We start from the raw sequence: 22,909 nt of genomic DNA on the forward strand, positions 1-22,909 counted from the left end.
AAATTGTTTGAAATTAATGGGTTTTATATAATTTTGTTTGTTTGGGTTTGTTGTTCAATTTGCAGAATTTGGACAATTATATTATACAAAATAACAATTACAATATTTATTTCAACAAGCAATCTAAATAATATTTTGTTAAATTCACTATTACAACAGTTTAGAAATATTTTCATTAAACAATAATACAGTTGTAACTTCCTGAAACCGACTGTATGTATGCTCTATTTAAAAATACGAAAAAGACATGATTGAAACGTCAAACTGCGTTTCAAATAGTCTTCGCATTGTAATTAACTTCTGCAATGAGGGTATTAAGTGCTAATTTATTTAACGTTCGCAATAAAATGTAACTTTATATATGTAGGTATATGATATTAATAGCAAGAAATTTTGTAACATTTATAATGTTACCAGGCAAATTTTATGTGTAAACTCCGAAAGCCATATGGCAACACTGAGAATTTAAGTTTTAAAAATATATCGGTGTTTAATGAATTTGATGAAACTAATGAGATAGCCTAAAATACAAATAAAAATATTTAATTTGTATTAAAGTAATTTATTACTAGTTTATAGTAATAATCTTTACTGATATGGCTTATTCAGTAATCCTAGTAGTTATCGTGATACTAAAATAAAAAAATATAGACTTCTTGATCGTAACGCTGAATTACATAAATATCTAAACAAATATATATACATATATCTTCGACAGTTCTAGTAAATTAGCACGAAATATTCTCCGAATATCACTTACAGCGCCCGGGTTTTTCTGAACCTATGATTTTCTGTCTACTATCGTGTAAACGGCGCTTTGATTATGTTCCCCTATTATATTTTATTAACTGACTTGCCTTACTTTGTTAAACTATATTGTTGGTTGTTTTAATAAATAAAAAATATATTTTAATTAATATAATTGTTTAATTTTTTTTACTTATTAAACATTTTATAGTACAAAACAATTGTTTTATAACTACTAAAACATTTCCTTAAATAATAAACTATGTTAACAAATAGGGCGTGAGTTAGGTGCTAGTTATAGTTATAACAAACAGTGTTCTTAAATTTATTTCTTAAAAATAAGCGATAGTATATATAAATATATTTATAACGAAACATAGCATATGTCCTGTCTGTCTGTTCATTGGGTAATCCTTGAAAAAAATATTATTTGTTTTGTTTAAACGTCCAGCAATATCAAGCTTAAAAAAACGTGCGATCTTTATAAGTCTCATAGAGGTTATTGTCATTGTTATTTAATTATTTTCAAACGTTTTTTTTTATTATTTAATACATAATATATATCGAAAGCGACTTCGTTCTGGCAGGTAAACCGCAATATATGAATAAATTCATGTTGACTTGTGACTTATTTCGTAGTTATTTTCGAATTGCAAAGATGTTTTCTATATAACATGTTGCGTGGCTTCGATGAAGCTTCTAGCAGCAGCAGTAGAGTTCAACAAGCAAGGCTGTGAGAATCCAGACGATTCCACGGCGCTCGACCAGCTCGTATACGTCGCGACGATTGTCGCCGCGACACCCATTAGCATCACAATCACGGCCAGTAATACGTCGTACCATTTGACAGCGTAATCATTCATATCAATATCTGCCTTCATATCGACGTATTCATTGATAAAAGTTCTATATTTCGTTTGAGCTCTGTGCACTAAAAGCGGGTACTTCGCCTGATCGCTGCCATTTTGATTATCGTTTCCGCCATTTTGGTTAGAGCTGCCGCCATTTTGATTAGAGTTCCCGCCATTGTTGGCATGGCTGTCACTGAATCTTACGCTTTTTTTCTTTGAGTTTTGAGCCATAGCGCTGGTTTTAATTTGATGTCTCTTATAACAGAGTCTTAGGAAAAATAATGGCGGGAATATGAACATTAAAGGGCCGGTTAATGTAGATCCAACTAGACTCATAACGAGGTCGAATCTTGGCACGGATTCTCCGAGGAAAACCGCGAATGCGACGATTCCTGAGCGAAGGAGACAACGTTGTATGCCGAATTCTAAAAAGGAATAATTATTTATTATTACTTAGAATCACCTATAATTATATCCTGTGATGAAATAACTCCAAAACTTTTGTCCAAAATAATTGCCTCTTTTTAAAAATATAAGTTGTTGAATATATTTTAAATTGTCAAATTAACAATATAAATATAAAGTGATTATTTATGAACGAAAACCTTACCTCTGGGTATCTTGAGCAAGTCTTCAATATGAAGAAAGAGGGCGGAGTTACTGACGGCGCTCGAGAAACAGAGTTGTAATGTGACCAGCAGGGCCAAGATGTATAATATGACGGATGGCGGTATACCTGGTAACAATCATGTAATTAATACTGATATTATAAACGTGAAAGTAATGCTGTCTGTATGTCTGTTGCTCTTACACGCAGAGCTGGATTTAAAGGTCTGGAGGCCCCCGGGCCACAAAGCAGTGTGGGCCCTAAACAAACAGAAGCGTGAACAACCTAATAACTATATTATCATGAATTAATTACTTTTTTATTTCAATCAGTAAGCTATGATTTATTTACTTGTATCAGTAACTTTTAAAATATTAACTTTTAACATCATTATAATTTGACTATATATTGGTATTTGTTAACTTGCTGAAAACTGTGGCCCCCACTAATGTGGAGGCCCAGGGCAGTTGCCACGTTTGCCCTCCCCTAAATACGGCCCTGCTTACTCGACCAAACCAATGAACCGAATTTGATTCATCAAATTTTTGTGTGAAGGAAACATAAACTCCAAGAAAGAACATAGGGTACTTTTTATACCGAACACATGATAACCAACCCCTAAAACGCGAGCGACGCCACGTACTACACCTAATATTAGATACAGGGTATTCGTAAAGAGCATTCCCGTTGAAAGATAAAAGTGGTACCTATGTGTAAGGGTGATATTATGAGGTGAGGTGAGTCGTTATTGGAGTGAAGTGGAGTGTTGCGGTGTGGTGAGATGAGGAAACGAGATGACCAAGGTTATGACAAGTGTCCACATTGTTCCATGCTTTTTAATCGTCAGTATAATATTATGAAAGCTTTTGAATAGCGATTTTCATTATTTTGTCACTCATTAATTGCAGAAGATCTACTTTTGAATAATAAAAAAAGAAGGAATATTTGCTATTTCCTCAAAAAAATATGTGATTCAAAAATTTATTTTAAAAATAATTGCCTGAACAAATTATCTCGCGATAAAAACTCTATCATATTCATATAATTAACATAACATCCATTAATTCATACTGATGATCAGATGAAGTAAGTAGTTTGAGCTTTCTCTTATAGGGGAGGAGTGGATTTGGAAGTAGCGGCATGATACACGCTATCACTTAAGAAAGTAGAACAGACAGTCCGATAAATATTACCTTGCAGTATATTACTCTCGACGTTGTTTCCATATCTATTCGCAGCCACCAGCGAGGTGACGGTGAACAGGAGGCCGGTGATGGTGAACGCGCCGAGCACCGCCGAGTTGATCTTCCGGCTGTCCTTCATGTCCACTTGTAAGGTAAGCAGCATCGGATGGATATCGAACTGGTAACACAAATGTTCATTTAAGACAAAGTGATAAAAAGAAATCAAACAGAACATCCTTAGAAATGCAAATCTTCAGGCGAGAAGTTAGTCCAGCTCTGGGTAGGTAGGTCTCTAGGCTTTAGCTTTTGCTTAATTACAGAAGTGGATACCCATTCACAACGATGGGAAATTTTTTGGACTGTTATTTAGTCTTCTATAATTATACTAGAGAATTTGTTTATTTACAACATCCCATTAGAAATCTCTAAAATTGTCAGCATTAATATATAGTCCATGTATTATATACAATAACCTTCCTCTCGAATCACATTATCTATAAAAAAACCGTATCAAAATCCGTTGTGTAATTTGGAAAATCTAAGCATACATAGGGACAGACAGCGGTTAGTAACTTCGTTTTATACTATGTTCTTCGTTCAACTTCGTTTCTTTGGCTTAGTGGTTAGATAGGATTACAGCCTGGAAAAACTTATAATGGTTAGCCACGTGGAAGAGAGTTAGAGGAAGAGAGCCCTGGTAGATAGACACAGTAAAGGCGTCTACTGGATCCAGTGCCCAGGCTTGCCTACGAATGGCACAGATTGGAATGACGGGAGGAAGGTGATGCGTACAGGAGAGCCAAACGCATGGCGGTCACTACCTTCAGTAATGTGGAAACGACTAGGAAAAAGAAGAAGAAAAATGATAAGGAGCAATACATACATACACATATAATTATACAAGACAAATTTCCGACTCCGTAATGTCAATAAATCTTTCTTGGGGCAAGGTATCTGTTTCTATAATAAAATTTCGCAGACAGAGAATTTCGTAAATTGAAATCGTTTGTAAAAAACAAATAGGTAATAAAGACATATCATTCGATACAAGATTTTATAGATGATAAAAAAGCGTGGAGTTAATACCTGTCGACATCCAGGCAGGATATATTACATACATGTATAATTGTATTTAACTAACATGACTGTAATTTTTAAATGTTGAAAAAGAGTTACTATTGAATTTCTTGCCCGTTCTTCTTTCTTTCTACTTTCCGAAACGATGGTAGCTTCACTTAATTGTAAAATGACGATTCAAAAGTGCTTGTAAGCCTACTTAAATAAAGTTTATTTTGATTTTCATACCTGAAAAGCGATGATCCCATAGGCGACGAGGAAGTCCCGCGGGCTGGGCTTGTACTGCAGCACGTCGCCCGAGGGCGGCGGCGACGTGTCGTCCAGGTAGATGCACACCCACGTCGACACCGCCACCGTCGTCACGATGCACACCGACGTCAGCGCCACGGGCCTGCCGGGCGGCCACGGTTGGCAAAGACGCAAAGTTAGAAAACGTCATTTATAACCAATACCTTTTTCTATAACAAGAACAACAACTGTAATTTGCTGTTCTAATGCCTCCTCTCCCTTTGAGATGGCCCAGTGGTTAAAACGCGTGCGTCTTATCCGATGATTGCGGGTTCAAACCCAGGCAAGCACCTCTGAATACTCATGTGCTTAATTTGTGTTTATAATTCATCTCGTGCTCGACGAAGGAAAACATCGTGAGGAAACCTGCAGGTGTCTAATTTATTGCCCTGTGGCAACATTTCTGTGAATATACATATATTTCACTAACTCGCATTGAAACAGCTTGATTGAATATGTTCCAAACTTTCTCCTCAAAGGGAGAGGAGGCTTTTAGCCCAGCAGTGGGAAATTTAAGTAGCTGAACAGTTAACTTACTTCATGTCTTTCGGCGAGCCCAGCCACATGACAGGGCAGAGCAGAAGACCGAGAACTATCATCCATATACAATAGGACACCCCCACGGCGCCATCGGTGATCTTCCAAAAAAACAACTGCATACTTTGAGATGCTGTGGATGAAATGTCATTTTTATATGTTTCTATTGCCATTATGAATCTATCTTATATACCCATTAAGCATATTTCTGTCCCAGTGATTATGGGACAATAGGTGCTCATAAAAAATCAGTTATCGTCTCATTTTGAAGAGCTTCAGCCATATATATGCCGAATGATAAAGAGTACTAGTTGTTGCCCATGACTTCGCTCGTGTTTTAGGGTTTGGTTGTCATGTGTTAATCAAAAAGTATTCTGTCCTTCCTTCCTTGGATTTCAAATTTGTTTCATTTCAAATTTCATCAAATTCGGTTGACAGAGCGACAGATAGACAGACACAGTTTCTTACACATTTCTAATATGTATTAGTATAGATTCTTGACTGTATGTTATTGTTGCGATTTAATTAAGAATTAATTTTAGAGAGCGAAACAAAGTTACTGGTCGGTTATAGAAAACTAATGTATTTGACATTAAAAAAAAACATATAAGTAAAAAAGATTTCATTATAGTGTACATTGATATTGAATGACAATACAAAAACCTGTCATAGGATTTGAAATACTTAAAAAAATCTTTTGAATAAAGTTTCGTTGGCGTACCATTAGTGTTAAATTAAAATCATCATAATAAACTTTAGTCCCTATAAACTTTATTCTCGGGATCTATTGCAATAATGGGCGTACCACAGGACACGATTTTAGGTCGCCTTTTATTTCTTATTTATATTAATGATGGTTCGATATTTTTCTGATTGATTTTCATTTTGCAATTGAGATTAAGATTAATAGTTCACTGTCAAAATGGCACAGTAAGGTTATACGATCGTGAATTCATGTAATTACAATTATAATGTATAATAATAATGAGTATCTGTATATCGAGTTTTAACACTTCTTGAGTGAAATTCGATGGTGAGAACCTATTCGTTTTTCCGATAGACTTTGATTTACTTGTGAATTACTAACCGAATATAAAATTAGGTATCCCAGCACCGAACACCGTCGCATCTATGAGAAACGTCACGAGTCTTTTCGTTTTCGTGCCGAAAGCGAGCTCGGCCACCGCTGCGTAAGGGAACCTGAAATACAAAGAATTTATAATTGTCATTTTGATATTTAATGGTTATTAAATATAGAACACCTTTTCATGGTATAATCGGTCGAGCAAATAATATTATTAATAAATATTGGTACAACATCATATATTGTTGTATTCTGTATTCTGACCAAATGTAAGTAGCTAAAGTACTTGTGTTATGGAAAATCAGAAGTAAGGAATACAAACACTCAGGCCCAAGGCGACATAGAAAACTAATCAGCTTTTTCTACATCGACTCGGCCGGGAATCGAAACTCGGGAAAACCGGCGTACACACTACTCGACCACGGAAGTCATCTAATAGTTGGCAGAATGAGAATATAAACAAAGCTTTTAAAATCTTGCGACAAACTGCTGTTTATAAATTAATCAACGTATTATTTTTTAGTAAATATTAATTTCCTGTTATAGTGTCTCTCTAGGCCCGCCTTAAACCAAGATGCAGGCGTTGCAAAAAGAAGGGGGCCTAACGGGTCACACTTGAAACGGTGTTGCATCAAGTAGGCCTCTAAAGATGTTTTTTTTGAGGTAGGGTTTTCACCTGAAAATATCATGCACCCTGGTGCATATAGTGCTTTAGACTCTACGTTTATTCTCATCTACTTAAACACGTAAAATCAACGATTTAAATAACTAATAATATCACCTGCTTTTCTCCCTTATATCCGGAGATATTTCATGTGCCAGCAGCCAGCTCCTTCCCAGCAGCACAGCTGTGTAGAGTTGCAACGAGAACACCGCCACCACGAGTGGAGCTCCGTATACACCTGGAAATGTGTTGATATTTCCTTTTCTAAATACTAGATAATTATAATCTACATAGGTACGTAGTCAGTTATTGACAGACATGACCTAAATTTGATCCAGTTGTTACAAGTTAATCTAAAGAGGGTTTCACAGATCTTTAAAACAGATAATCTTTAACTTAATTGGGTAGAGACTGCGGTTTTGGAAGCAATACCATACAACTAATACCATATCGTATGGACAAAGCGTTTTGCCTTTAATTTTTTTAAGATCCTTCCTCCTCCTTTCCAGCTACTTTAACTAGCGACCCGCCCCGGCATCGCACGGGTGCAATGATATGACATCACAGTAGAAACTTCTAAAATTATCAGTGTTTCTTTACGAATTTTTCCACGTGTTATACATAAAACCTTCCTCTCGAATCACTCTATCTATTAAAATAAACCGAATCAAAATCAGTTGCGTAGTTTTAAAGATTTAAGCGTACATAGGGACAGAAAAAGGCACTTTATTTTATACTATGTAATGATATGTTCTGGAAATTTCAAAGATCTAGAACTGAGTTTGACGTACCCAAAAATGTACTTGTTCTCTAAAGTTTGGGATAAAACTAATGATCAGTTATAAAATAAAACTTTGGTTTCTAATTCCTCTATATCTGACCTCCGAATGTCGATATTATCAATTGTGACATCACATTCGAATTAAGTGCGTAAGTAATTAATCCCAAATTAACAATATTTATTTTTTATGTGAATATGATCTTTACACAAACGTAATAACTTGTAATATCATATGACCTAATATACGTCGATTTACATGCACTTGCTTTCGCGGGTTGAAATGGCGCGAGAATGTATAGCGACAAATAGCGTCGAATGGCGCGATAGAGAGCTATTTCTATTAGTTGGATCAACAGTAATCAGTTTTATTGAATTTGCCGATGCTACATCTAAGTTGTGTCGTACTATACTTTGGATGCTTTGACATAGATGCCATTTGATATTCCGACGACATTCAATTTTAGATTAGTTTCGATATATCGGCCATATGCGTAGTTTCTAAAACTCACCGCAGGAAATAATACTCTTCGGCAAGGCCACGATTGGGAAGACACCGAAGAGGTCTACGATACACAGCGCAGTGATCAACGCGCTCAGACCCCCAGTCGTTTCGCCGGCGGTGTAGCGGTCGTGGAACATCACAACCGTGGTCGGTTTGGACGCTGAGGGTCCATCTTCTCGTTTTTGGTTCATTTTGACCTGAAATATTATAAATAATAAATAAATATGAGACAACATCACATACATTACTCTGATCCTAATGTAAGTAGCTGAAGCACTTGTGTTATGGAAATCAGAAGTAACGACGGTACCACAAACAGCTAGACCCAAGACAACATAGAAAACGAATGGTAATCTACATCGACTCGGCCAGGAATCGAAACCGCCGGCCTCAGAGTGGCGTACTCATGGAAACCGGTGTACGCACCACTCGACCATGGAGGTCGACATTATTAATATGTTCTTGAATAAATTTTGTAGACTTATAAATCATTATATAGTAGTCGCCCGCGGCTCGCGTTTCAGGGTGTTGGTTGTCATGTGTAAGCCAAAAAGTAGCCCATGTCCTTTCTTGGATTCCAAGTTTGCTTCATACCTAATTTCATCACCGGTCCAGCGGTTTGGTCGTGAAAGAGTAACAGACTTACAGACAGAATTACTTTCACATTTTAAATATTAATATACAGTTGTCGTGGCTAGCTCTTCAAATGTTAAAAATGTAACTAATGAGTTCCTTGCCGGTTCTTCTTAAATTGTTAAATGACGATTCACAAGTGCTTGAAAAAGCCTCCTTGAATAAAGTATGTTTTGACGTTGAATATTATCATCTTAGTATGTATGAGCTGAGATGGCCCAGTGGTTAGAACGCGTGCATCTTAACCGATGATTGCGGGTTCAAACCGAGGCAAGCACCACTATGTATATGTGATTAATTGGTGTTTATAATTTATCTCGTGCTCGGCGGTGAAGGAAAACATCGTGATGCATGCATGTGTCTAATTTCATCGAAATTCTGCCACATGTGCATTTCATCAACCCGCCTTGGAACAGCGTGGTCGAATATGTTCCAAACCCTCTCCTTTAAATCGAAACACAATAACGGGTGTTTACGATACGTCCTAATAAGCGAAAGATAAAAAAAAACATTTCGATCTTTAAAAATAACCATCTATATAATATATTACGTATACATATTAAACATATAAAGCCCGTTGCATTGGCCCTTCAAACCGAAACACAAAAATTTTAAGTATTTTTGCTTGCCGGTAGAACCTAGACGGGGTTGCAAGAAACTCTACCGAAGTCTACATATAGCCAAGAGTTATATTATTCAATAATATAACGATGTCCTAATAACCGAAAGATAAAAAAAAACATCGGTGTTGGGCATTATATCACATGCATTTAAAAAAAAAGAATACTAACTATGCCCCAATTTAAATAAGGAATTACTAAAATTTTAACAATTTAAGATTATCATATGTTAGGAAGACGACAATGGCCCAAGGATTGATCCTGCGACTTCTTACATCGCTTGATGGCCCGTAAACCATTGCGCTATTGACGCTTATATATTTTATGTATAGTATAGATTGATATTTTGAATGCAAGACAAATTCTGTCTGTTACTTATTATATATAGATGAAATTTGATATACCACTGTATAGAGATAGTTGGATTTCCAGGGAGGAACAAAAAAGCTATCTATTTAATTCACCTTTAGAGGGTGACAGTATATGTGCTGTCGATAAAGTTTAATAAATTTTTCGTGGATAAATTACAGGTTCAAATTCCTATAATATCGAAAAATGTATGATCCTGAATATATATATATATATAAAAAAACAAAAAATGTATATATATATAAAAAATGAATATATATATATATATATAATTAAAGGTACGTATATATGTCACTGTCCTAACCGTCTTGAAGATGAATCGTGATGTATCAATGTCCAGTATTTATAAAAAAAAAATCACAGATATGAAAGTCGGGACTAAAGCTAGTGATAGTAAAAAACTACGTTTTGACAGAGCTTTGCAGAAGCCCGACAAACTAAAGAAGCTTAACAAGTAAAATAAAACGGATTAAGTTTAATCGACCATAGTCCAACAAAATAAAAAAAAACACGGCACCTATTTGTTAGTTTTAATCTGTTGTAAATTGTAAATCACTTTAAATTATTTATATTTATTCTATGTATTTGGAAAATGCACTTACTATATATATTTGTATGTTTGTCTGTTCGTCATTCACGGGTAAACCACTGAACCGGATTTGATGCTTGAACTACAAACAAGAAAGCTACTTTCTACTTTTTTTGTCTACTATCTGAAAACCAACCCCTAAAAAGCAAACGAAACCGCGAGCGCACTACGTTATTAATATAAATAAAAATGTTTAAAACGTAATTAAAATCAGTCGCCCGCTACCCGTACAATACGAAACTGAACAAAAAACAAAATGCCATTAAAAAATCGAAGTAAATCGAATAAATATTTAAATCAAACCAGTAATTTGATTTAAATATTTTTAACTACAGACTCGGCACGCGCGCGACTTCTAAAAACGCTGTCTTTTTTTTCCACCACGTTTTAATATTATATAATAATTGGTCTCTTAGAGGTTCCACATAAAAAGCTGATACGAACAAACAGATCACCTTTTATTTCAAACTATGTATTCAGCTTATTTGAACTTGGACCTTAAAGGGAGGTACTAAAGTATCACCTCGACTTATTGCCTCCATCGGTCATAGGAAGGCTGATTTATTGACCAAACAATCAGATCTGCAATTCAACGGGGAAATACTGCTGGCATGTATCAATTTATATTAATTATTAATTTTATTTCAACCATTCCACGCGATCATGATCTGTCTATACAAATCATCAAGAATGATGACGACGATGATAATGAACTATTTTTAATTTTTATTTGTATTATTAAAGCTGTGACGTAAATAGTTATGTGAATAAAATTACGTCATTTCATTGGATATATTTTTGATTTTTATTATAATATTTAGACTAGTATATCTATAGGCTTTTGTGTAGACTAGTATGTAGGTATATTATTATTTGCCAAAAACTTTATAAAACATATTTAAACAGTATGGCCTTTTGCCTTCTCTGTTAACAGAAGAGCTGATTCTTTTTTATATAGCACGCGGTCTTGATTTGTGTAATAGTTTTTGTTATAAATTAATTATCCCCATTAAAACCCTGATTTAAGTTCGCACTGCAATAATTCTGATATAATTAAAATAATGATATAATATCAGGTTCATTTATATTCATGACTATAACATCTTGTTAAAATATGTAACAAGTATATTATTTATATGATTATATGATTCAGGTCGGAAAACTTGCCTTTCTAATTTCAAACCTGAGGTCGAAGCCCACAAAGTTTTCATGTGCTTAATTTGTATCTGTGAAAAAAACATTGTAAGGAAACCTGCATGAGAAACTGCCACGTCAATCCATCAAGCCGCAATGGACCAGCGTGATGGCATAAGCTCAAAATCTTTTAATCAAAAATGACTTGAGACCTAAGCCCAGCTGTGGGATAATAACAGGCTGTTACTTTACTATTACATCGTGGCAGTATTTTACTTTACACTAATCACAAATTAAAGACAAATCAGGGATACTTTTCATGGTTTTTTAATCTTTGTTTATATGAGTCGAGATGGCCCAGTGGTCAGAACGCGTGTTTCTTAACCGATGATTGCGGGTTCAAATCCAGGCAAGCACCGATGATTCATGTGCTTAATTTGTCTTTATAATTCATCTCGTGCTCAGCGGTGAAGGAAAACATCGTGAGGAAACCTGCATGTGTCTAATTTAATCCAAATTCTGCCACATGTGTATTCCACCAACCCGCACTGGAACAGCGTAGTGGAATACGTTCCAAACCCTCTCCTTACTGGAAGAGGAGGCCTTATCTCAGCAGTGGGAAATTTACAGGCTGTTACTTACTTTACTCTGCCACATATTGTGTATTCCACCAACCCGCATTGGAACAGCGTGGTGGAATTTGTTCCAAACCTTCTCCTCAAAGGCAGAGGAGGCCTTTAGCCCAGCAGTGGGAATTTAAAGACTGTTGTTATTGTTGTTGTTGTTATATGAGTAATATGCCTAACGGGTTAATAAAAATATTGATTCAAATATTATATATTGATAAATTTTATATATTGAATATGATCATTTTAATGTCTTTGATTTATTTATTTTTTATTCATTACAAGTTGTGACGCGCGGCTACGCTCGCGTTACAGCGGTTGATCACGTGTCAAGTTCTACAACTCAAAGTTTTCTTCATACCAAATTTCATCAAATACGGCTCAGTGATTGATCGGTTTTATTCGGTCGTGATAACGGACAATATTACTTTCAAATTGAAATGAATTCAATGATATACTGTGTACTTTACTTTACTTGGTGGTAGGGCATTGTGCAAGCCCACCTGGATAGGTACCACCTACACATCAGATATTCTACCGCTAAACAACAGTACGCAGTATTGTGTGTTCCGGTTTGATGAGTGAGTGAGCCAGTGTAGGCACAAGGGACATAGCATATTAGTTCCCAAGTTTGGTGGTGCATTGTCGATGTAAGGAATAGTTAATATATTCTTACAGCGTCATTGTCTATGGGTGATGGTGTCCACTTACCATCAGGTGGCCCATAAGCTCGACCGCCAACCTATTTCATAAAATTAAATTAAATAAAAAAAATCTATTAAATAATATATAGTACCCAGATTTTGAGTAAAGTAAATAACTCTTAAAGTACATAACACACAAAAATATAAAGTACTTCGAGCTTGATAAATACAAATAAATGACACCGCCTTAGCATAGCATAGCATACTTTAATTTCAATCGTATATTTAAGACTCAAGAAAGACAGAAGCTATGCAGTCGGATGGGTATCTAATAATTGGCAATTCGTATCAACGAGTCTGATTAAGGCCATGTAAGTTTGGCATATCTGAAGCATTGTCCGTCCATTAATACATCGATACGGCCTTGACAAACGAGGAAGTTTTTAACGACTATAAAATAATTTGACAGAGCATTATCTTTTTTTGACTTCGATGTAAGCAAGAGATGGCAACATTTTTGTTGGTTTTTTTTTTCTTTATGAATTAATTAGACTTAGATTCTTATTTGATATGCGTAACACTCCTGCCACATTGATGAACGGGTTGTTGGCTAGGTGTCGAATTAAGAAACTAAATTGAATGAATTTAATTAATATTTTGTTCAGTCCAGACTGACCAAGCCGAGCGACAAGCTATTTTTAAAATTGGTCATAAAATGTTAATATTCTGTATGGTTTTTTTGTCTGAATACATACTACATTTAAATACATTTGTTTTTTAAAAGATAAGTTTCTGTGGTTTTGTTATTTACCTTAATAAGCAACCGTAGATAGTAATTACATAATATACGTATTATGAAATAACGTGTAGTTAAATTGTGTAAAAAAAAGGATTTGGTGGATTTTATGAGATACTCCGGGATTGTATCGTCACCCCCACTCTTTTGTTGGAGCTTTCCTCGGGACGCGATTATTTCGCTCTACCTGGGTACGATAGCCCAAAGTTACTTTCGGACATCCATTAGACCTTCTCAAAGTCCAAGACCCCTGGGTCACACCTTTCTTGTCTTTTAAACTGGCATCGGTGTTAAGAGAGTCATCTCCAGCGAGGTAGTTGTCGTTTTTTTTTTGATTTGGTAAACAAACAACTGGGTCACTTGATAGTAAGTGGTCACTATTGCGTATAGTCATTAATACCGTGAGAAATTTTAACCATTCCTTCCCTAATAAGCCATCAACCTTGGCAACTGTGTTACCTCTCCTGTATCTGTAGTACCCTGCTTATAACCGGAATATTATGTGTTCCGGTTTGAAGGATGAGTAACTCCTTATACAACAATATTATGGAAATCAACATAGTAAATATATTAGTGACCCACAGACGATGTAATATAATTGTCCGCTTAAATAAAAAGGTCGTATTGAGCCTTTTTTCTCAATGTTTAGGAAACGAGTTTGGATTTAAACCAGTTTGGCTTGTGCCACAGTGATATTATTAACAAAAAAAAAAACGAAAATTTCCAACTACCATAATTTATGTGAATGATAAATCTGTTATCTGTGACATAACATGACGTAAAGATTTTATAGACTGACCTTGAACGGTATTTGTTTATAGAAAAAGTAAACTTGATATTCTCTTTGGAAAAAATATATCGTAATAAAAAACATTACACACAAATTATAATATTACGACATAATTTAATTATGTTCTAAACTAGCTGTACCCGCGTAAACGTTTCATTCAACAAAACAAAACAATATATATATATATAATAAGTTACTCCTTATTATATCAGTTATCTGCCAGTGAAAGTCCCGTCAAACTCGATCCAGCCGTTCCAGAGATAAGCCGGAACAAACAGACAGATAGACAGACAGACAAAAATTATAAAAAAAAATATTTTGGTATATGTACCGTAATACATATGTATTGAGTAAAAAAGGTCTATTTTAATATTACAAACAGACACTCCAATTTTATTATAAGATATGACAATAATTATGTTACTGGTAGTCGTAAAGCGACTATGCTCTCGTTTTAGGGGTTAGTTGTCATGTGTCAGGCAAAAAAGTAGCCTTACTTGGAGTTCAAGTTTGCTTCATACCAAATTACATCAAATTCAGTGCAGCAGTTTGGTCGTGAAAGAGCGACAAACACACAGAGTTACTTTCACAATTATAATATCAAATTAATAAAGATTAATACACTATATAAATAAAAATAATATAACAACCTGTAACTCTACAGTCCAGTACTCGCAAAATCAATGATCAGTATTTGTTACAGGAACCATTTCTATGTTTTATGTGTATTAGCAACTTTGGTCTCATTAATTTAATTACTTTAGGCATTAATTCTTATCAAAGTTAATGTCGAATTGAAACGATCTAGAATCTTCATTAATATTGACATTTAACACTTTGCAATTAAAACCAGTTTTTAGAAATATTATGTGATATTTAAATGAACGCGTGAGAAAATATTATCACATGAGGAACGATGCATTACTGTCGAACAGACGAATAGATAAGTAGGTATGTCGTATGGTTTCAAAAAATTATAATTCTGCGAGACCCGGATTTTTAAATTCCAAATATTCTCAAACAAAATTTCACTGAAAAACCATTGTAATGTCTCGCTTTTAGCCCTGACAAACATGTTACATACATAAGTAATAATAAATATAAATAAATATTCGACAACATCACATACATAATAATAAATAAATAAAAATGAGACAACATCACATATATTACTCTGATCCCAATGTAAGTAGCTAAAGCACTAGTAACGACGGTACCACAAACACCCAGACCCAAGACAATTTAGAAAACTAATGATAATCTACATCGACTCAGCCGGGAATCGAACCTCAGAGTGGCGTACCCATGAAAACCGGTGTACACACCACTCTTCCACGGAGGTCGTCTTATAATACATTACTCTGATCTGTTAATCCACACATCAACGTTCAAATTTCGAATATCCTTAGCATGTAACTATAAATTACCTGATGCTGTTATGGTTGGTATAACTCCCAAGGTGTCAAATCCCAGATGCCACATAGAAAAATAAATAAAAATAGACGATATATCACAATGCCACCACAAACCCAACTCATCACCTTAAGGTATTAGTTTGAAAAGCCTCAATTCGTTTTACAGATTCGACCGAAGATTTGGAGCAATTCCGGATTTGCAGCCGTATAAGTTAGCTAGTTGTCAAATGGGGTTGTCGAGAAAGTATATCGTAACTAAATTAGTGTCAAACGTTCAATGTGGAGCGAGGTCTGAAACGCCTCGTATGTGTTCCCTCGCTTTGCTAAGAAAAACATAGGCTAATATATATTATATGATATGCATATAAATTATATGATATATTTATACGATGCCTATTTAAAACAGAATGCTATGGTGTAATTACTTCATATAGAGACTCTTTAACTATGTAACAAGAAATAAAATTCGTTCACATTACAGCATCACAACACATCGATTTTTAATTTCTTAAACGTTACGGGGTCAAATAAGCCTCGTCGTAAATCTTCCTCTCTACTTATGCGACATAATTAAACTTCTGTAACGTATTCCAATTTTAAATTAAATCTGATAATAACTCAGGTATACAACTATTCTGCTACAGACACTATTTCACATAACTACTTAAAACCTCTTTCAAAGTTCCGATAAAAACAAGGATGAGTTTTTTAAAGCTTACGTACGTCACCGCCTTCGATAATAACCACGGGAATTACGATTAGCATCATTGTCATGACCCCTTTACACTGAACTACTTACTTACAAACTGGAACACAACTATATTATATACTAGCTGAACCTGCGGCTATATCTGCGCGAAATAACAATTAACAAACATCCAATACCCGTTTTACCTTTCCCTTATGGGTGGAGTTTCGTAAAATCCGTTGATATCGAATACATACCCCCTATAGGGAACCTGCCTATTTTAAATTTCAAGTTTGTTGGTGTATTAGTTCTTGAAATATCTTAATTAAACAATGAGTTATATTTAGCTTTAAATACATAAAAGCGAAATACCATACTAGCGACCCGCCGTTTGCTTTGCACGGGTACTCGGCTTTTTTGTCTCTAAAACTACTAGTGTTTCTTTATTGTATTGTCCATGTATACAAAAACCATCCTCTCGAATCAGTCTATCTATTAAAAAATCCGCATCAAAATCCACTGTGTTATTTTAAATATCTAAGCATACATAGGGACAGACAGCGGTATGCGACTCTATTTTATACTATGTAATGATAATGATATAGAATGTTGGTTGGTGGTGGTTCTTGTGCCGGTATCTACTCAGGCCTACAAATGCCTCAATTAATAAAATCTCAGTATCGAGCAATGTGATATGAACGATTGAACAGCGCGGGATCTGAGCAATGAAGAAAATTCCACATTGCGCAACGCTTATTTCATTTTCTATGTGAACGGACATTATCGTATCTCATAAACAAACTACGTCATTCAATACAATGAGCAGTAGTTAAAATATTATTTTACATTTACGAGGCGTTCGGCTGTGTGTATGAAATCAAATACAGGATCAGTGACTCGCTTTATGACAACTGACATACATAATATAGTTATGTCAAGATTATTATTACATATTATTTTGAGACTTAATTAGAACGTAATACAATATTAAATAATATTTGAACTATTATTATCTGTGTAGGTATAAGAGATCTGTCACTTTATATTCATTATAATATTATCCGTCGCACGGAGAAATAATCTGTGCAATTTTTGCACAAAGGCTACAAAAAAAAGTTATAACAATATTATCTTTTTAATCTGTCATGAACATTGACAGATGCTTTTCATGGCGGGTATGTTGATTAAAATTTTATGTAAAAAAAATAATATACATAGTTTTATTTCTGATTATATACCTAGCTATTTCGTATTATTATTTTATTGTATACCATTAAAATATAAAACATATAATAAAGCTCTTATTCGTTAAATAATTAAATTTATATTATGACATCACATGATTTAATTTCATCTTAACCGATGATTGCGGAATCAAAGTCAGGCAAGCACAATAAAATTGAATGTGCTTAATTTGTATTGTGAAGGAAAACATCGTGATTCGTGAGGAAATGTGCATGTGTCTAAGTTCATCGAAGTTCTATCACGTGTGAATCCATCAATCCGTATTCGAGCAGCGGGGTAGAAAATGCTCCAAATCTTTTCCTCAAAGGGAGAGTAGACTATGGGCCAACAATGGGAAATTTACGCGCTCTACATGTTTTCAATTTTTTAAACGTTTACTTGGTGGTAGGGCTTTGTGCAAGTCCGTCTGGGTAAGTAACACCCACTCACTAGTTATTCTACCGCCAAATAACAGTACTTAGTATTGTTGTGTTCCGGTTTGAAGGGTGAGTGAGCCAGTGTAACTACACGCACAAGGGACATAACATCTTAGTTCCCAAGGTTGGTGGCACGTTGACGATGTAAGGAATAGTTAATATTTCTTACAGTGTCATTGTCTATGAGTGATGGTGACCACTTACCATCAGGTGGCCCATATGCTCGTCCGCCAACCTATACCTTAAAAAAAAACCATTTCATATCAGGTACGATTACAAATACTAGCAATATTTTCGGAATAAAACGTAATTTCGTTTATTTTAACGCAAGTTGATCGATTTTTACTTAATAAGTGAAAGCTCCTAATCTAATTTAAGAGCATTAACCTCAATTAATCCAAAAGTACTATTTTCGCCCCTGGCTTCCCTCGCGTTTTAGGAGTAGTCAGGTATTACACACGCGATATATTTGTACATAGTCTATGTGTTATTCTGATGTATATAAACTATATTAGATTTTAATTATGGTTATTTTTATTTACCACGTGTCTCGTGAACAAGACATTCGTAGATGTCGAAATATCGATCTCCATCAAATAAAAATATAGAACAATGTTAAATATCTCGTTTTTGATAACTGTAATGATAAACTACATTATTGTAAAGTTGCATTAAAATCCGTTCAGTATTTTTTTTTGTAACAAACATTCATACATACCATCTTTGGCCGGTATAATATAAATGACGATTACACGTTTGTGTTCGGAAATGAAATCTATAATAATAATAGTTATTTTAAAAATACTCCCGAAACTTATTCAAAATATTTTAAGCATTCAAAATCAATATGCAAAAAAACGTCTGGCGACTTTGCATATGTGTTTTAAAATTTTTATTATTTCGATTCAAACTAGTTATTGGATTGCGGCGATTTTAATCGATTTTTATATCCGTCATTTCGAATATTACATTTTTGGTTTGATTTAATTCTACTCCTTGAAGGTTACTCAAAGAGTAAGCCTATAACTATAACTACCCCCTATAGTCCATTTTAAGCACCAGAACAGTTCTTGCACCTGGCAACTGGTGTACAATGACAGCAGCCTGTAAATTTTCCACTGCTGGGTTAAGGCTTCCTCTCCCTTTGAGGAGGAGGTTTACAACATATTTCAACACGCTGTTCCAATCCTGGTTTGCCTGGTTAGCCACAAAAACATGTGGCTGAATTTCTACGAAATTAGACATATGCTTTTCTCACGCTCATTTCCTTTACCGCCGAGCACAAGATGAATTATAAATACAAATTAAGCACATGAATTTTGTGGTGCTTGCTTGGGTTTGAACCCGCAATCATCGGTTAAGATGCACGCGTTCTAACCACTGGGCCATCTCTGCTCATAACTGGTGTTCTAGCTATCTGTAATCCCCAAAATCTTTATAATCGACCTTTAATTGACTCTTGTATATCCTCACGTATAGTCCAAGATGTGACTGGCAGATTATTTTAAACCGGCCTGGAGAAGTAAGACAGTGTAAGCGACTTCTTAATTCCCAAGAAAGCATTTAAGCACACAATTAACGATTGTTTAATATCTGTTACATAGCCACTGTGTGTGTGCGTGTGTGTGCATGTGTGTGAACACTTACCGCCCGTTGACCTATTTATAATAACGAAACCATATTCCAAATTCAAATTCTAATAGTGCCACTATAATTCACTCGTCTCGGCCTAGTTTGGTTTACACATAAATCTATAATATATTCTATAGTAATATTATAAATATGAAATAACTCTGTCTGTATGTCTGCTGCTCTTTCACGACCAAACCGCTGAACGGAATTTGATGAAATTTGGTATATAGCAAACTTGAACTCCAAAAAGGACATAGGCTACTTTTTTGCCTGACACATGACAGATAACACCCTAAAAGGCGAGCGAAGCCGCGGGCGACTATTAGTCAATTACTTGTCAAATCTCAAAATTAAAGATAAGGTAACAGTATTTTTGTCCAACACATATAGTTTTCCTCACGTGTTTTCATCTCAAATCACGAGATAAATCATATAACGAATTATGACATTATGCATTTAACATTTAAATGCTGCTTTCCCGGGTTTGAACCTGCAATCAACGCTAAAGATTCAAATGCTCTACTGCCCATCTCGGCTGCGTATAGTAATCATTTGTAATAATTTAAATTATTGTTTAATTACTCTCGTTTATTGCTTATGACCAAATGAAGACTTAAAATAAAAAATAAACGTAACATAAAAAAATATTGAAATTTTGTCCTTGATAAAAATGATGCTCGCACGCTCAATGCAAACTATATTTAAAAAAAAAAAGTTTTACTATGTCTCTCTTTTACATGGGCGATTTTATTAATTATAATGTTTACAAAATTTTAATAAAAATAATTACTTAATAAAAATAAAACAAAAAAAAAAAAGTTAAAATATTACCTTTCTAAATTTAAACCAATTGTTAATTAATTTGCTGTCATATTCGAATTTACATCACTTTTCACAATACCACAGATTATCACAACACAAAATAAAATTAATGTTTACATTTATTTTTATGACATTCGTTCGATATTTGAATTTTTCATTAATTCGTTTGGAAACGATGTATACGGGAGTGAGTTATGATACGAACTCGCAACTCGCAAGCGATCTTACCACGAGTGAACTTAGTTACGGAACGAGCGGACAGTCCGGCACGACTTCAATTCAAAAAAAATTTTTTGTTCTTTTTTCGAATTCTTCCGATTCAGGTTTTCAAATCTTGTTATGCAATTTTTAAGAGTTTATTTCCATTAGATGGTTGCAATTATTGTTAAATACTGGTAGTACTTCCGCTTTTAATTACCGGCAAAGATATTGATGAGTTCTTATTACTAAAACAAAATGTACTTTATTGAAGTATTACTTTGCCAAAATAACTGGCGAGAAACTTATAAAGTTATTGTCTTCCAATATACATTTTAAAATGTTCTATTATTTTTAATAATAAGGTATTGTAACAATAGTTGATACAATTATGGTAAGGAACCTGTTTTGAAAAAATATTGACAAAAATAGCCCCAACATTACAATTACAGGACTTAAGCTGTCTTTGTCGCTTACGTCCCTTTTGCTTCTGTAATTCCATTGCTCCCTAGTAACAGGATCTCGAACGCCCGGAGTTATAGTTTTCCCGCCAATTGTGACACTTCAATCATCAGAACTATGTTTTTTTTTAAATTCTTGTCTTTAATAGTAGGCTTAGGAATCGATGCAACAGTATTGTAAAAGTCAAAATTTAACTAGTTGTTAACATTGTTAGGCACGTTTACCGTATCCTGGAATTTCCTTTCGACTTTTAATTAATAGCAGCCGAGGGTAAGAGGGCCAGTGTTTGAACTGCCGTGCCCCGGAAAGCACGTAAAGCTATAGTCTTACAACTGAACTCTTCTGTAGGATTTGCTTTCTCATCGGATTGTAAAGTAAAGGCATGATAGTGTACTTGTGTTTTCACACACATTTGTACTTTGTAATATGTCTTGTTAATTTTCCTAGTTTACTTTGTATATTATATGTCTCTTTCTTTCTAATTATCTTAAAGAGCATTTAAATTTAAACTAAAGTCAGATTCTTCAATTCTCCTTCCTCAATCTCAATAAAAACTTTTTCTCCTTAAAAACAAGATAAAACCTTTTTAAACGATTATTGCAAGCGTGCCTCAGTCCGCGTAACATAATTAAAGATACATATTTAATTTAATCTCATTTAAATAGGTACTTTAGTTTTTTATTACTTTACAACAGATTTGACAGAAGTACTTTGAAAGACTGGTTATTTAAAAACCTCATGTACGATGGCCTTCGCTTCGACATAGCGAAACACTTACCCATGGTGACAAACAAAAGCCATACATTAATAAAAACAAATGTTTATTATTATCTTTTATTGAGTTTGGAATCAAGATCAAGTATTCATAAGTATATGTGAAGAATTTAAATCTAAAGAATTAAAAAGATTTGATTATAATCAAGTCGATAGAATTTATGCCAATTTATAACGCAAAAACGATTTAGATAACTTTTTTTTTGGGAACATTTTGTGATTGGATGTAAAATTTCAAAGGTCGAATTTGAATTATATTATTTTGACGTTTGAGTGAAGCAGTTTTCACGCAAAAAGGTTTTATATTCAAGTGTCTTAAAAAGTGTTTTTTTTTTAATTTTATCTGGGATATTGTAACAATTATGCTGCCCATTGTACTATGTCATTTGGTACAGTAACCTAGCTATGTAATTTAATATCGCGGCTTAAACGAATATCCGATGGATGGACGATGACAATTTTAGGTCAGAATATACATTCACATACTTATAATGTCTTAGGTTGAGGTATTAGGTTTAATAACATACTTAAAATTCGGCTTAAAGTTAATTGGTAAATTTTTCACGACCATTTTTGAATATGGAAAGTTAAGTGTCATATTTCGATTTGTTCTGCCTAATCAATGATACTCTAATAATCAGATATGTTATATCCATACTAAAAACAACAGAAAAATGTGTGCCGCGCTGGGGACCGTTTATTTTAGTTTATTTTTACATTTCGTTAAAAGTAAA

At 34.3% G+C, this 22,909-nt stretch overlaps 1 protein-coding gene across 1 annotated transcript; it reads right to left on the reverse strand.

Moving 5' to 3' along the window:
- Window positions 1-1,349: 1,349 nt before the first annotated feature.
- On the reverse strand, window positions 1,350-20,997 carry LOC124540063 (amino acid transporter AVT1B-like). The gene is made up of 9 exons (XM_047117470.1): window positions 20,751-20,997; window positions 8,330-8,519; window positions 7,157-7,277; window positions 6,379-6,491; window positions 5,292-5,424; window positions 4,695-4,857; window positions 3,399-3,567; window positions 2,209-2,334; window positions 1,350-2,023 (listed from the first exon to the last, which is right to left on the reverse strand). The coding sequence occupies exons 2-9, from the start codon at window positions 8,511-8,513 to the stop codon at window positions 1,413-1,415; spliced, it is 1,620 nt and encodes a 539-aa protein (XP_046973426.1). The 5' UTR covers window positions 8,514-8,519; window positions 20,751-20,997; the 3' UTR covers window positions 1,350-1,412.
- Between the last annotated feature and the right edge of the window lie 1,912 nt (window positions 20,998-22,909).

The sequence above is a fragment of the Vanessa cardui genome, chromosome 24, assembly GCF_905220365.1.
Source record: "Vanessa cardui chromosome 24, ilVanCard2.1, whole genome shotgun sequence".
Classification (NCBI taxonomy): Eukaryota; Metazoa; Arthropoda; class Insecta; order Lepidoptera; family Nymphalidae; genus Vanessa; species Vanessa cardui.

Coding starts and splice junctions, on each gene's coding strand:
- LOC124540063 (XM_047117470.1), bottom strand. CDS start 8,513: ATGAACCAAAAACGAGAAGATGGACCCTCAGCGTCCAAACCGACCACG. Junction 5,425..6,378: donor GATACCTAATTTTATATTCG/GTTAGTAATTCA, acceptor TTTCATCCACAG/CATCTCAAAGTATGCAGTTG. Junction 3,568..4,694: donor ATGGGATCATCGCTTTTCAG/GTATGAAAATCA, acceptor TTGTGTTACCAG/TTCGATATCCATCCGATGCT.